The sequence below is a fragment of the Mastigoproctus giganteus genome, chromosome 11 (assembly GCF_048544385.1).
Source record: "Mastigoproctus giganteus isolate SK-2022 chromosome 11, ASM4854438v1, whole genome shotgun sequence".
In the NCBI taxonomy this organism is placed as follows: domain Eukaryota; kingdom Metazoa; phylum Arthropoda; class Arachnida; order Uropygi; family Thelyphonidae; genus Mastigoproctus; species Mastigoproctus giganteus.
The window spans coordinates 3,887,344-3,900,487 of record NC_143585.1 but is presented as its reverse complement, the minus strand read 5'-3'; the positions used below and the strand labels follow the sequence as shown (position 1 = coordinate 3,900,487).

General features: G+C 38.2%; 1 protein-coding gene across 1 annotated transcript in view; it reads right to left on the bottom strand.

Moving 5' to 3' along the window:
* LOC150077654 (signal transducing adapter molecule 2-like) overlaps positions 1 to 13,144 on the bottom strand; it is a 149,173-nt gene that overhangs the window by 49,932 nt on the left and 86,097 nt on the right. Inside the window, exon 9 of the mRNA XM_090385190.1 lies at positions 11,141 to 11,226. Coding sequence (XP_090241316.1) covers positions 11,141 to 11,226 — 86 coding nt within the window. The remainder of the gene's footprint in view (positions 1 to 11,140; positions 11,227 to 13,144) is intronic.

The following is a 13,144-nucleotide window of genomic DNA, read 5'->3' as shown; positions in this document are numbered from 1 at the left end:
TGTGGGAATTGAAACAAAGAAAAGAATGATTAGAACATTGGTTTGGTCTGTTTTTACATATGGAAGTGGATCTTGGACCTACAAGAAAAGAATGTGACATCAGCATGTTTGTCTCCCAAACATGCTGATGTTTTCTACATCAGCATGTTTGGGAGACAACTAGAGGGAGTAACACTCTTGATCTGATTATCAGTAGTGATTCTTCATGCATTAAGAATCTGCAGATAAAGGAACCGGTAAGTGGCAGTGATCATGTGCTGAAGTGGGTTTTACTCAAAGAGGTAACTACCATCAGGGGTAAAGGGAAGGGTTTTTGCTTCATAAAGGTGACTACGGTGGTCTGAGACAGTATTTAAATTCTATACAGTGGGACCAACTGATGATGTTAGCAACAGCAAATTCAAAATGGGAAATATTCAAAGAATTTATCTTGGAAGCTACTAGAATTTACATATCAACTAAGAAATATTGTTCAATGTTTAGGCCTAAATGGATATCAGATGAACTAATGAGACATATGGCAGAGAGGAAAAATGCATGGATACATATAAATTAATGGGTGACATGGAAGCCTATGATAGATATAAGCTGGTCTGTAACCAAGTCACAAAGGAGATTAGGCAGAAAAAGGCAGATTATGAGAAATCTTTGGCAAAGGATGTAAAGAAAAACAGCAAAGAGTTCTTTACCTGCATAAACTCTAGAAGGAAAGGGATGAATCAGATTGGTACACTGGATATTGATGGTTCAACTGTTGATGATCCTGCTCAGGTGGCTAACAAACTAAATGAGTATTTTGCATCTACATTCACACATGAGTTATTCAGGGAGGAGAATGCCAGAGGTGAATTAAACTCTGGCAGTGAGCTAGATGATTTTGTAATAACAGAATTTGAGAGTAAAGTGGAAGAGAAACTGATGAAGATAAACATAAAAAAAGGCACCTGTATGGGCTATCCAGTTATATTAAAGGAGGCAGCAAAGGAAGTAAGCAAACCCTTAGCCATAATTATGAGAGCTTCTTTGGACTCAAGGGAGGTACCCATGGACTGGAGATGTGCAAATGTGACCCCAATTCACAAAGGAGGATCAAAGGACAACACAAGTAATTATAGACCTGTTAGTTTAACTTCTATTCCAGGAAAATTAATGGAGGCACTGCAAGATCATCTAGACAAGACTTCAGTTATAGCTCGAACATAGCATGGTTTTGTTAAAGGAAACTCATGCCTGACCAATTTGATTGGATACCATGATGTGGTCACAAAGGAACTGGATGCAGGGAATAACTTTGATATCATATATTTAGATCTTACAAAGGCTTTTGATACTGTTGCACATGGAAGACTGCTGAACAAATTGGAGCAGTGTGGCATTGGAGGCAAATTGCTGCTATGGATAAAGGGATGGTTGAGTAGGAGAAGACAGAGAGTGGTAATCAATGGACACTGCTCATCGTGGACTAATGTTATTAGTGGAGTCCCTCAGGGTTCAGTGTTGGGTCCATTGTTGTTTTCTTTATTTATAAATGATATTGATGATGGTATATCAAGCTTAATGTCCAAGTTTGTAGACGATACGAAGGTTGTCAGGGTTGTTAATGACACTAATAACAGTACGCTGCTGCAACAGGATCTATTGAGAAGATGGGCTAGAGAGGTGGCAACTGAAGTTTAACATTGACAAACGTAAAGTACTACATATGGGAAGCAGTAACCCCAGAGTAACGTATCAACTCTGTAGTATTACACTGACAGTGGTAGAGAATGAAAAGGACAAGGGGGTAATTGTGCAGGCAAATATGAAGTTTTCTGAGCAGTGCAGACCGGTCTGCAAGAGTAGCTCATGGTGTCTTGTCAAAGATATATAGGAATTTTTCTAGCAGGAATGAGGAGGTGATTATCCCCTTGTATAAGGCAATGGTCAGGCCACACCTTGAGTACTGTATACAGGTCTGAAGGCCTCATTTTAAGAAGGATGTAGAGCTGTTGGAACAAGTACAGAGAAAGGCAACAAGATTAGTGAATGGAACAAAGGGTTGCTCTTACGAAGAAAGGCTTAAGTTTTGCAAATTACAGTGGCTGGAGACTAGGCACCTGGGAGGTGATCTGATTGAGGTGTATAAAGCCTTGAATTGTTTGAGCATGCTCAATGCTGATGGGATTCTTCCTGTTTCTCAGAAAAATCACCTGAGAGGGCATATATTCAAATTGAGGAAAGACAGTTGTAGGATAGATGTGCGGAAGTTTGCCTTTAGCCAGCAGGTAGTTGGTTGGTGGAACAGACTTCCATTTATTGTTGTGGAAGTTGATAGCCTAAACAAATTTATGGCTGAGCTCGACAGGTATTTGGAACGAACGGAGGGGTGAAATGGGAGCGGTTTTTTTTTTTTTTTTTTTTTTGGCTGATGCTGCATAAGTTTGCTTTCTTGCATCATATGCCTGCACTAATGCTAATGCATCTCTTCTAAAACCACTTAAACAAAATTTTGTCATTTTTTTTTTTTTTATTATTGTGTAAGCTACACAACATTGACAACATCAAAAAACTATCTTAACACAGCATACAATTATAAAAGTATCAATTTAACTATTAAAATGTTACAACCCACTAACAATGTTGTAAAGAAATGAGATATATAAAAGAATGCTCAGGTCTGTCTTATTTTAGCAAGAATTACTTCAACTGATTTATATTTAAAGTGAATCAACAATTTAGGAAATGCTATAGCATTGCATTATATTTTGCAATGAAAAAATTGAATGTGCCAGAAATCTGGCACATTCAATTTTTTCTTAAATTAATTTAAATTTTTGTTGCTTACCAATAATGGAAAAAAAAAAAAAAAAAAAATTATTATACTTATAATAAAATTCTGGGATATTATACCAAAAACAGAATAGGTTAGCTAAATTTAGCAATTATTTATTCAAATAAAATAGAAACGGGAGATAAATGTTTTAAGGTGTGCAAAAGGTCAAGGATCGTTTCCTCGAAAAGACCGTTTAACTGGAAATGGCCAAGCCAGGAATTAGCATTAGTAGAGGCATTTGATGCAAGAAAGCAAGCTTATGCAGCATCAGCCAAAAAAAAAAAAAAAAAAAAAAACCCACTTCCGCTTCACCCCTCTGTTCGTTCAAAATACCTGTCCAGCTGAGCCTTAAACCTATTTAGGCTATCAACCTCCACGACAAGGGATGGAAGTCTGTTCCACCAACCAACCACCCGCTGGCTAAAGGCAAATTTCCGCACGTCTATCCTACATCTGTCTTTCCTCAATTTGAATTTAATCCCTCTCAGGTGATTATTCTGAGCTAGAGGAAGCATCCCATCAGCATTGAGCATGCTCAAACCATTCAAGGCTTTATATACCTCTATCAGATCACCTCGCTGGTGCCTAGTCTCCAGACACTGTAATTTGCAAAACTTAAGCCTTTCTTCGTAAGAGCACCCCTTTGTTCCATTCACTAATCTTGTTGCCCTTCTCTGTACTCATTCAGCAGCTCTACATCCTTCTTGAAATGAGGCCTCCAGACCTGTATACAGTACTCTAGGTGTGGCCTGACCATTGCCTTATACAAGGGAATAATCACCTCCTTATCCCTGCTAGAAAAATTCCTATATATCATTGACAATACACCATGAGCTACTCTGTCAGCCCGTCTGCACTGCTCAGAGAACGTCATATCTGCCTGCACAACCACCCCCAGTTCCCTTTGGGTAATTCAGAATTTATTTTTTTTTTTTTTTTGCCTGGTGCAGCATAAGCCTCAGCTTCCTTGCACCATATGGCTAATAGTAATAAAAATAATAAAGAAAAACAGTAAGGATTTCTTTACTTATAAACTCTGAAAGGAAGGGGATGAATCTGATTGGTCCCCTTGATATCGATGGTTCACTGTCGATGATCCTGCTCAGATAGCAAACAAACTGAGTTTGTTTGCTATCTGAGCAGATATGAAGTTCTCTGCACTGCTCAGAGAACTTCATATCTGCCTGCACAACCACCCCCAAGTCCCTTTCATTCTCTACCACTGTCAGTGTAGTACCACAGAGTTGATACGTTGCTCTGGGGTTGCTGTTTCCCATGTGTAGTACTTTACATTTGTCAATGTTAAACTTCATTTGCCACCTCTCAGCCCATCTGCTCAACCTTTCCAGATCCTGTTGCAGCAGCATAGTGTCAGTAGTGTCCTTGACAACAATGCCAACCTTTGTATCGTCTGCAAACTTGGACATTAAACTTGATATACCATCATCAATATCATTTATAAATACAGAAAACAATAATGGACCCAACACTGAGCCCTGAGGGACTTCACTAATAACATTAGTCCACGATGAGCAGTGTCCATTGATTACCACTCTCTGTCTACTCCCCCTCAACCACCCCTTTATCCATAGCAGCAATTTGCTTCCAATGTCACACCGCTCCAATTTGTGTAGCAGTCTTCCATGTGCAACAGTATCAAAAGCCTTTCTAAGATCCAAGTATATAATATCAAAGCTATTCCCTGCATCCAGTTCTTTTGTGACTGCATCATAGTCTCCAATATGATCAAATTGGTCAGGCAAGACTTCCCCTTAACAAAACCATGCTGTGTCCGAGCTATAACTGAAGTCTTGTCTAAATGATCCTGCAGTGCTTCTTTAACCAGTGCCTCCATTAATTTTCCTGGAACAGAAGTTAAGCTCACAGGTCTATAATTGCTTGTGTCAGCTTTTGATCCTCCTTTGTGAATTGGGGTCACATTTGCACATCTCCAGTCTATGGGTACCTCCCCTGAGTCCAAGGAAGCTCTCATAATTATGGCTAAGGGTTTGCTTACTTCCTTTGCTGCCTCCTTTCATATAACTGGATAGATCCCATCCACCCCGGGTGCCTTTCTTGTGTTTATCTTCAACAGTTTCTCCACCACCTTACTCTCAGTTATTTCAAGATTCTGTAGCTTACTGCTAGAGTTGAATACACCTCTGGAATTCCCCTCGCTGAATAACTTCTCATGTGTGAATGTCGATGCAAAATATTCATTTAGTTTGTTAGCTACCTGAGCAGGATCATCAACAGTTGATCCATCAATATCAAGTGGACCAATCTGATTCATCCCCTTCCTTCTAGAGTTTACATAAGTAAAAAACTCTTTGCTGTTTTTCTTTGCATCCCTTGTCAAGGATTTCTCATAATCTGCCTTTGCCTGCCTAACCTCCTTTGTAACTTGGTTGCATATCAACTTGTATCTATCATAGGCTTCTGTGTCATGTGTTAATTTGTAAGTATACCATGGATTTTTCTTCTCTGCCATAAGCCTCATCAGTTCATCTGACATCCATTTTGGCCTAAACCTTGAACAATATTTCTTAGTTGGTATGTAAAGCCTAGTAGCTTCCGAGATAAGTTCTTTGAATGCTTCCCATTTTGAATTTGCTGTTGGTAACATCATCAGTTGGTCCCACTGTGTAGAATTTAAATACTGTCTCAGTCCATCGTAGTCGCCTTTACAGAAGCAATAACCCTTCCCTTTACCCCTAATGGTAGTTACCTCTTTGAATAAATCCCACTTCAGCACACTGTGATAACTGCCACCTAGTCGTTCATTTATCTGCAGATTCTTAATGCATGAAGAATCACTGCTGATAATCAAATCAAGAGTATTACTCCCTCTAGTTGCTTCCCGAACATGCTGATGTAGAAAACAATCATCCAATAAATCCACAAAAGCCCTGCTAGTGTGTGAGTGACCAGCCCCCAAATTCCAGTCAATATCTGGGAAATTAAAATCTCCCATTATAAGACTCTCTGATTTACTGGCCCACTATTTCCCTGTACAGTTTCTTATTATGCTCATCAGGGTCATTAGGCCTATAGCGCACGCCTACTCTCAATTTTGATCTCCCAATGCTTATGTCACACCAAACTGACTCAACACTGCACTGTCCAGCGATATCGAATGGCTTCACTTCCTTGGTTTTTATTTGTTTCTTAACTAATAGCATAACCCCTCCCCCCCTTCCTATCCTGTCTATCCTTTCTGTAGACGTTGTACTCCCCAAATTCCAGTTCTGCATCCCTTATATCTGTGTGACCTTGTGGTGTACACGCAAGTATACCTGCACCTGTTTCTATTCTTAACTACCCTAACACAACCCATGTGTTTACTTTTACTGCAATGGCTCCCAACAGTTTCTGAAATATCATGCATCTTGTTTTTCAGGTTTCTGTTCATTCTAATAGAAGCAGTGCAAGAATCTCTTTCACCTCTGCCAGTGGCTACTGTCAATCTATTGGTCTTTGTCTCCCCCCAAGCTAGCAGTTTTCCGACCCACCTAACCCTGCCTCGATAGCATCAGCAAATATTCTTGCATCCTTTCTATTTAAGTGTATCCCACTTATATGGCGAAATGAACAGAAAGGGTTTTAGATGGTCAAGGATTGGATTTAAGAGAATAAAACAACAAAAAGGGGAGTGGAAATGGGAGAACATTTGAGATATAAGGGACGTCGAAGCGGGAAAATAGCGCAGTTTTTGGGTGAATTTGGAGTGGTGTTTTTAGGGGGTGTGAAAATCGAATGGGATTATGGAGAAGTGTAGTCACATGTAGGAGCAGCCGAGGAGAATTTTAGAGTAGTGGTCTTAGCTAGCAGCATGGGTTGAAGTTAAGTTAGAAGGGAAAGACTGGATCAAAAATCAAAATGTGGGTAAACATTGGGTCCAAAAGAAAGTTTTCATAAAGTTATGAGGAACATTTTGGAAGCTTCAGAAATAAGAGAAAAGGGTTGGAGATCCAGAGATATAAAGGGGAAAAGCATAAGAGGCTCAAGAAGATTCGAAACGGAAAAAATACCGAAAGACTGGTCCATCCTGTCAAACAAAGAAGGGAACTGTTAGTAGAAATTTTTCTAAAGACATTCCTCTAAACTATTGTCCTGAGGAATAATACTAATTTGATAAAAAGAACCCCTTAAGAGGCAATCGGTATTCCTAGAAACTCTTCACTTTGTACAAAATAGTAATTAAAAATGGAACGAGTCTAACTCTAGGAAGAAAGGTACTTTTGCTTATTGTAAGGGTGGTCCCTAGACCATAAATGAATAGAAATTTTGATGTGTGATGAATAGTAGCTTGGATTTACTATGAATAATTGCTTGTATAAATTTAGTATTATTAGCATATATAGAAATAGTAAGTCATTGAAATTAATATATAATTGGACTCAGTGGAGGTACCCATAGACTGGAAATGTGCAAATGTGACCCCAATTCACAAAGGATGATCAAAGGCTGACACAAGTAATTATAGACCTGTGAATTTAACTTCTGTTCCAGGAAAATTAATGGATGCACTGGTTAAAGAAGCACTGCAGGATCATCTAGACAAGACTTCAGTTATAGCTCGGACACAGCATGGTTTTGTTAAGGGGAAGTCTTGCCTGACCAATTTGACTGGATACTATGATGCAGTCACAAAAGAACTGGATGCAGGGAATAACTTTGATATTATATACTTGGATCTTAGAAAGGCTTTTGATACTGTTGCACATGGAAGACTGCTACACAAATTGGAGCAGTGTGGCATTGGAGGCAAATTGCTGCTATGGATAAAGGGGTGGTAGAGGGGAAGAAGACAGAGAGTGGTAATCAATGGACACTGCTCATCGTGGACTAATGTTATTAGTGGAATCCCTCAGGGTTCAGTGTGGGGTCCATTATTGTTTTCTGTATTTATAAATAATATTGATGATGTTACATCAAGCTTAATGTCCAAGTTTGCAGACGATACAAAAGTTGGTAGGGTTGTTAAAGACACTACTGACACTATGCTGCTGCAACAGGATCTGGAAAGGTTGAGCAGATGGGATGAGAGGTGGCAAATGAAGTTTAACATTGACAAATGTAAAGTACTACATATGGGAAACAGCAATCCCAGAGCAACGTATCAACTCTGTGGTATTACACTGACAGTGGTAGAGAATGAAAAGGACCTGGGGGTAATTGTGCAGGCAGATATGAAGTTCTCTGAGCAGTGCAGATGGGCTGCAAGAGTAGCTCATGGTGTCTTATCAATGATATACAGGAATTTTTCTAGCAGGGATAAGGAGGTGATTATTCCCTTGTATAAGGCAATAGTCAGGCCACACCTTCAGTACTGTATACAGGTCTGGAGGCCTCATTTCAAGAAGGATGTAGAGCTGCTGGAACGAGTACAGAGAAGGGCAACAAGGTTAGTGAATGGAACAAAGGGTTGCTCAACAAAGAAAGGCTTAAGTTTTGCAAATTACAGTGTCTGGAAACTAGGCACCGGGAAGGTGATCTGATAGAGGTGTTTAAAGCCTTGAATGGTTTGAGCATGCTCAATGCTGATGGGATTCTCTGCCTCTTGCTCAGAATAATCATCTGAGAGGGCATAAATTCAAATTGAGGAAAGACAGATGTAGGACAGATGTGCGGAAATTTGCCTTTAGCCAGCGAGCGGGTAGTTGGTTGGTTGGTTGGTGGAACAGACTTCCATCCCTTGTTGTGGAAATTGATAGCCTAAATAAATTTAAGGCTCAGCTCGACAGATGTTTGGAACGAACGGAGGGGTGAAATGGGAGCGTTTTTTTTTTTTTTTTTTGGGCTGATGCTGCATAAGCTTGCTTTCTTGCATCATATGCCTCTACTAATGCTAATATTGTAAAACCCCCATCGTGTAAAACCATTGTGTAATGAAAGTTTTATAAAAAATTCCTTAACCATTACTAGTGTCACCCTACTTAGTTTTCTAACCTGATTTGGAACTTCCATTAGCAGTCAGAGGCCCTAAATCAAACACTGATTAAAGTAGGAAATACTGGCTTTAGCTAGCTAAAGCCAATATTTCCTACTAAATTGATAGCTAAATTTTTAGCAATAGGCTTTAGCCAGAGAGGGAATGAGAATGCCTACACTTTCTATTTTCTGTGAATTTTAAAAGGGAAAGGAAAATAACTAACTTACCCTTAAATAATTAGCTTATAATATATAAACAGAAAATGTTTTCATAACACCACAAAACATAATATTTGCTCAACTTTGTCTAATGTACTTATTTATTTCCTCCTGAATTCGAATAACTGAAATTTGATCATTATTTCCTAAATTCTAATGACATTTGAAACTTGTTAATCACAAAGACCTATGAATCACAAACATGTACATCTGTTAATCATGAGGTTCTGTAAAACACAGGTGTTCATGATTAACAAATATACAATAGTAATAATTCATTATTTAATAAAGTAATAATAAAAGCGACCACTTTATGATGTGCAATGTTTGAACTGAGAATTCCTTTTACACTCATCTGCCATATTGTACATTCCATCTTGGCAACCTCCTTTAACTATATTTTGTAAATAGTATATATCAATTTGTCATTCCTGTGGCTGCTGCTTTAATGATACTCCATAATCTTAATTCCTCTGTATTTCAAGGAAGGCCAATTACCATCAGTCTCCTTTCCTGAAATTAAAACCCATGCCTTTAACAATAACCTCCCACTTCATCATCCAACTTAGAACTCCGTGATCACTCTGCACAAATAGTTCCTTAGTTTAGAAATGGAAGACTTACCTCTACGTTGTCTTGTAGAACACTTCAGTGCTGATTCAGGATAGTAGTTGATTAATTATACAAACAGATTACATGTATTCCACTCCCTTGTAGACAAGATTAGCGATCCAATGAACCCCGGAATTGGATCCCAAAATACATCAAATCACCACCCCAATTTTGAGCGAGAGAATACAATATGTCCGTATTCTCACGTTCAAAGATTGGGGCAGTGATTCGATGTATTTTGGGATCCAATTCCAGGGTGTATTGGATCGCTAATCTTGTTTGTTATTTGGTTTTTTAGGAGCATTAGCAACTAAGGCCATAATGTGGTCATTCCCTGACCTTTCCACATCCTCCATATTTGGTGGTCATGGGCTCGAACCCCAGTCTAATCAAGAAGTGTGTGCTATGCACTGCTGCTCCTGCCCACCTTGCTACGGAGGCACTTCTAATCTTGTCTACGAGGGAGCGGAATACATGAAATCTATTTGTATAATTATTAAACTACGGAGAGTATCAGCACTGAAGTGCTCTACAAGGCATCATAGAGGTAAATCTTCCATTTCTGAAATTAATTTACGTAGAACATATTGAGCCTTTGCTGCTCTGTTAGCTATTAAACAAATAGTTCCTGTACTGTCCATGAGTGAGTGAGTGAGCAGGTCTGGAATATTTTAGTTCCCAATAATCTCCTTAGCATACTGATATAGATAAAACTCATCTAGTTCATATAAAAATTTTTGATACTTACAAAACTCACTGCAAGTTTCCTTTCCATTTGCTACAATCAATAAGAAGCAAACTGAAATTACTCACAACAATGCATTTGCATTCCTATCCATTCCATTATGTGTAATAACAGTAAGGGTAAGCACAAAATAAGGTCTCAAGGTTCTTATCATACTCTACACAATCTTCTGGCCTACAGCACAGTGATCACCCATCCTCATTTTCCCTTCAATTCCAGCTATCTCACACCACACAATTGTACACTAACGTGTGTAGGTTTGAATCTGGGCATGCTTTTGTAGTGCTCAGACTGTTTATGATAAGTAGCATTACCCTCATCCTCCTATCCTGCCTACCCTTCCTAAATAAATTTATACATGCCACAGTAAACTCCAAGTCCCTTAAGGGAGTGAAACAATGTTTCTGTTAGCACTATAATGTCAGAATTAGTTGTCCTAACCATTAAGATGATCACATTGCTATCTACCAACAAAATTTATACAGAATTCAAACATATAGAATAAAACTATGTAAATAAAAATCTATGTAGCCATAAAAAATAAGTACAGTCACACAACATAATTCAATTCCAACAAAAATTTCTATTTATATTTTTCTTTTTTAAAAAATCATATGCCTATATTATACATTGTTGTTGGTTGTTATAATTTGGTAAGCAACTCTAGCTTGTCTATTGCAAAATATTCGAATGGATAGCAATAAAAATAAACAAACAATTTTACATATACTTGATAGTGTACAAAAAAAAATAAATTTCATTTTTAAATCATTATAATTTATCAAACATTCATCATTTGAAAGCTACTTATTCCTTACCTCATTTATTTGTACTTCTTCATCTTGTTTTTTTTCTAAATGGTCAGCATCTTGGAGTTCTTTTTTGTCTTCTACTTCCAGTTGTTCTGTAAAGAGAGTATTACTATTTTTCTTATTTAACAATGTCCACTTAGTATTACTACTGACAAATAATGTAAGAATGCAAGCTTATAAAGCATCAGACAAAAAAAAAAAGGAAAAACCTTCACTCCCACAATAACAAATGAAGGTTTTTTTACAACAAAAACCACCCACTGGATGAAGGCAAACTTCCACACAATCTATCCTGCGATCAGCCTTCCTCAATTTGAATTTATAACCCCTCATTTCTAGTCTGAGCAAGAGAAAGGATGAAATCAGCAGTGAGTAAGCTTGTTCGATCTATTCAAAGAATTTCAACACCTCAATCAGATCAATCTCATAGGTGCCTAGTCACCAAACGTTGCAATTTGCAGAACTGAAGCTTTTCTTGGTAAGACCATCCTTTTGTTCCCCTCACTAATCTCATTGCTATTCTCCGCCCCCTCCCCAATTCCAACTGATCAACATCCTTCCTAAAATGAGATCTCTAGACCCATAAGCAGTACTCAAGGTAGACTGACCACTGCCTTACACAATGGGATAATCAACTCCTTATCCCTGCTAGCAAAGTTCCTTTTGTCACTGACAAAACCCCACGAGCGGTCCTAAGAGCCTGTCTACACTGCTCATAGAACTTCATTATTTGACTGCACAATTACTTCCCCAGATCTTTTTCATTTTCCACACATTTGGTACTTTAATCTGGGATTACTGCCACACATACACAGTAACTTGCATTTGTCAAATTAAAACTGCCATTTCTCAGCCCATCTGCCTAATTTTCTTGTTGCAGTAGCTTACCTTGATTACTGTCATTAACCACCATTAACATAAATTATTAATAAATATAGAAAACAGGCCTAGCTGAATCCTGTGGGACTCCACTAATTGCATTAGTCCACGAAGAGCATTGTCCATTAATAACCACTCTGTCTTCCATTCAACCATCCCTTTATCCATAGGGATGGTTGAATGGAAAACATTCAACCATCCATAGCAGAAACTTGCCCTTAATGCCATCCAATTTATATAGCAGTCTTTTATGTGCAACGATATCAAAAGCTTTCCTGAAATCCAAGTACAGGTAACCCTCGTATAACACGGTAGTTAGGTACCTATAAAATGTCGTGTTGCGCAAAACAGTGCTATATGGGACTAAGAAAAAGTACAGAAAGGGGAGTTACGTTCCGAAAGCTAACAAAATTAATAAAAATACACTACAGTAGACTCTCGATTTTCCGGGATAGATGGTAAAAAACAAATCCCGGATAATCAATTTCAGGGTTAATCCAAAAATACAAAAGTCCCCAAGAAATGTTCCAGGACTTCTTACTTCATTGAGTTTTACATAACTCAGGAATGACTACTAATATATTGTGACTATATTATTATTGACAAATCTGAATTCAGCACAATACTTGTTAATGTTTGACCATTTTCATACATTCTTATTAGTTTAATTTTCTCATCCAAATCGATTGCTTTCCTTTTCTTGATAGATTTACTAGTTTGGTTGGGGTTTTTTTTTTTTTTTTTTAGGAGCATTAGCAACTAAGGCCGTATTGGCTCCGGGGATGTGCGGTGGTCATTCCCTGACCTTTCTGCATCCTCCGTGTTTGGTGGTTATGGGTTCGAACCCCGGTCTAATCAAGAAGCGTGTGCTACGCACTGCTGCTCCTGCCCACCTGGCTATGGAGGCGCCTATATTTACTAGTATCGCTGTGATTTATTCTATTAGTCAGCACCATGATAATGGTCAAAATGAAATTATGTAAAAAACTTCACAGGGTTAGGCAAAAACTCACTATTTTCACCCAGCATGAGCTCACATTTTACTAAAGCACATTTCTGGAGGTCAGTACCATAAAACAAAAACAATTTGCACTTTGTGTTATTGGGCTTTTCTGTTAGTGCATCTAATTA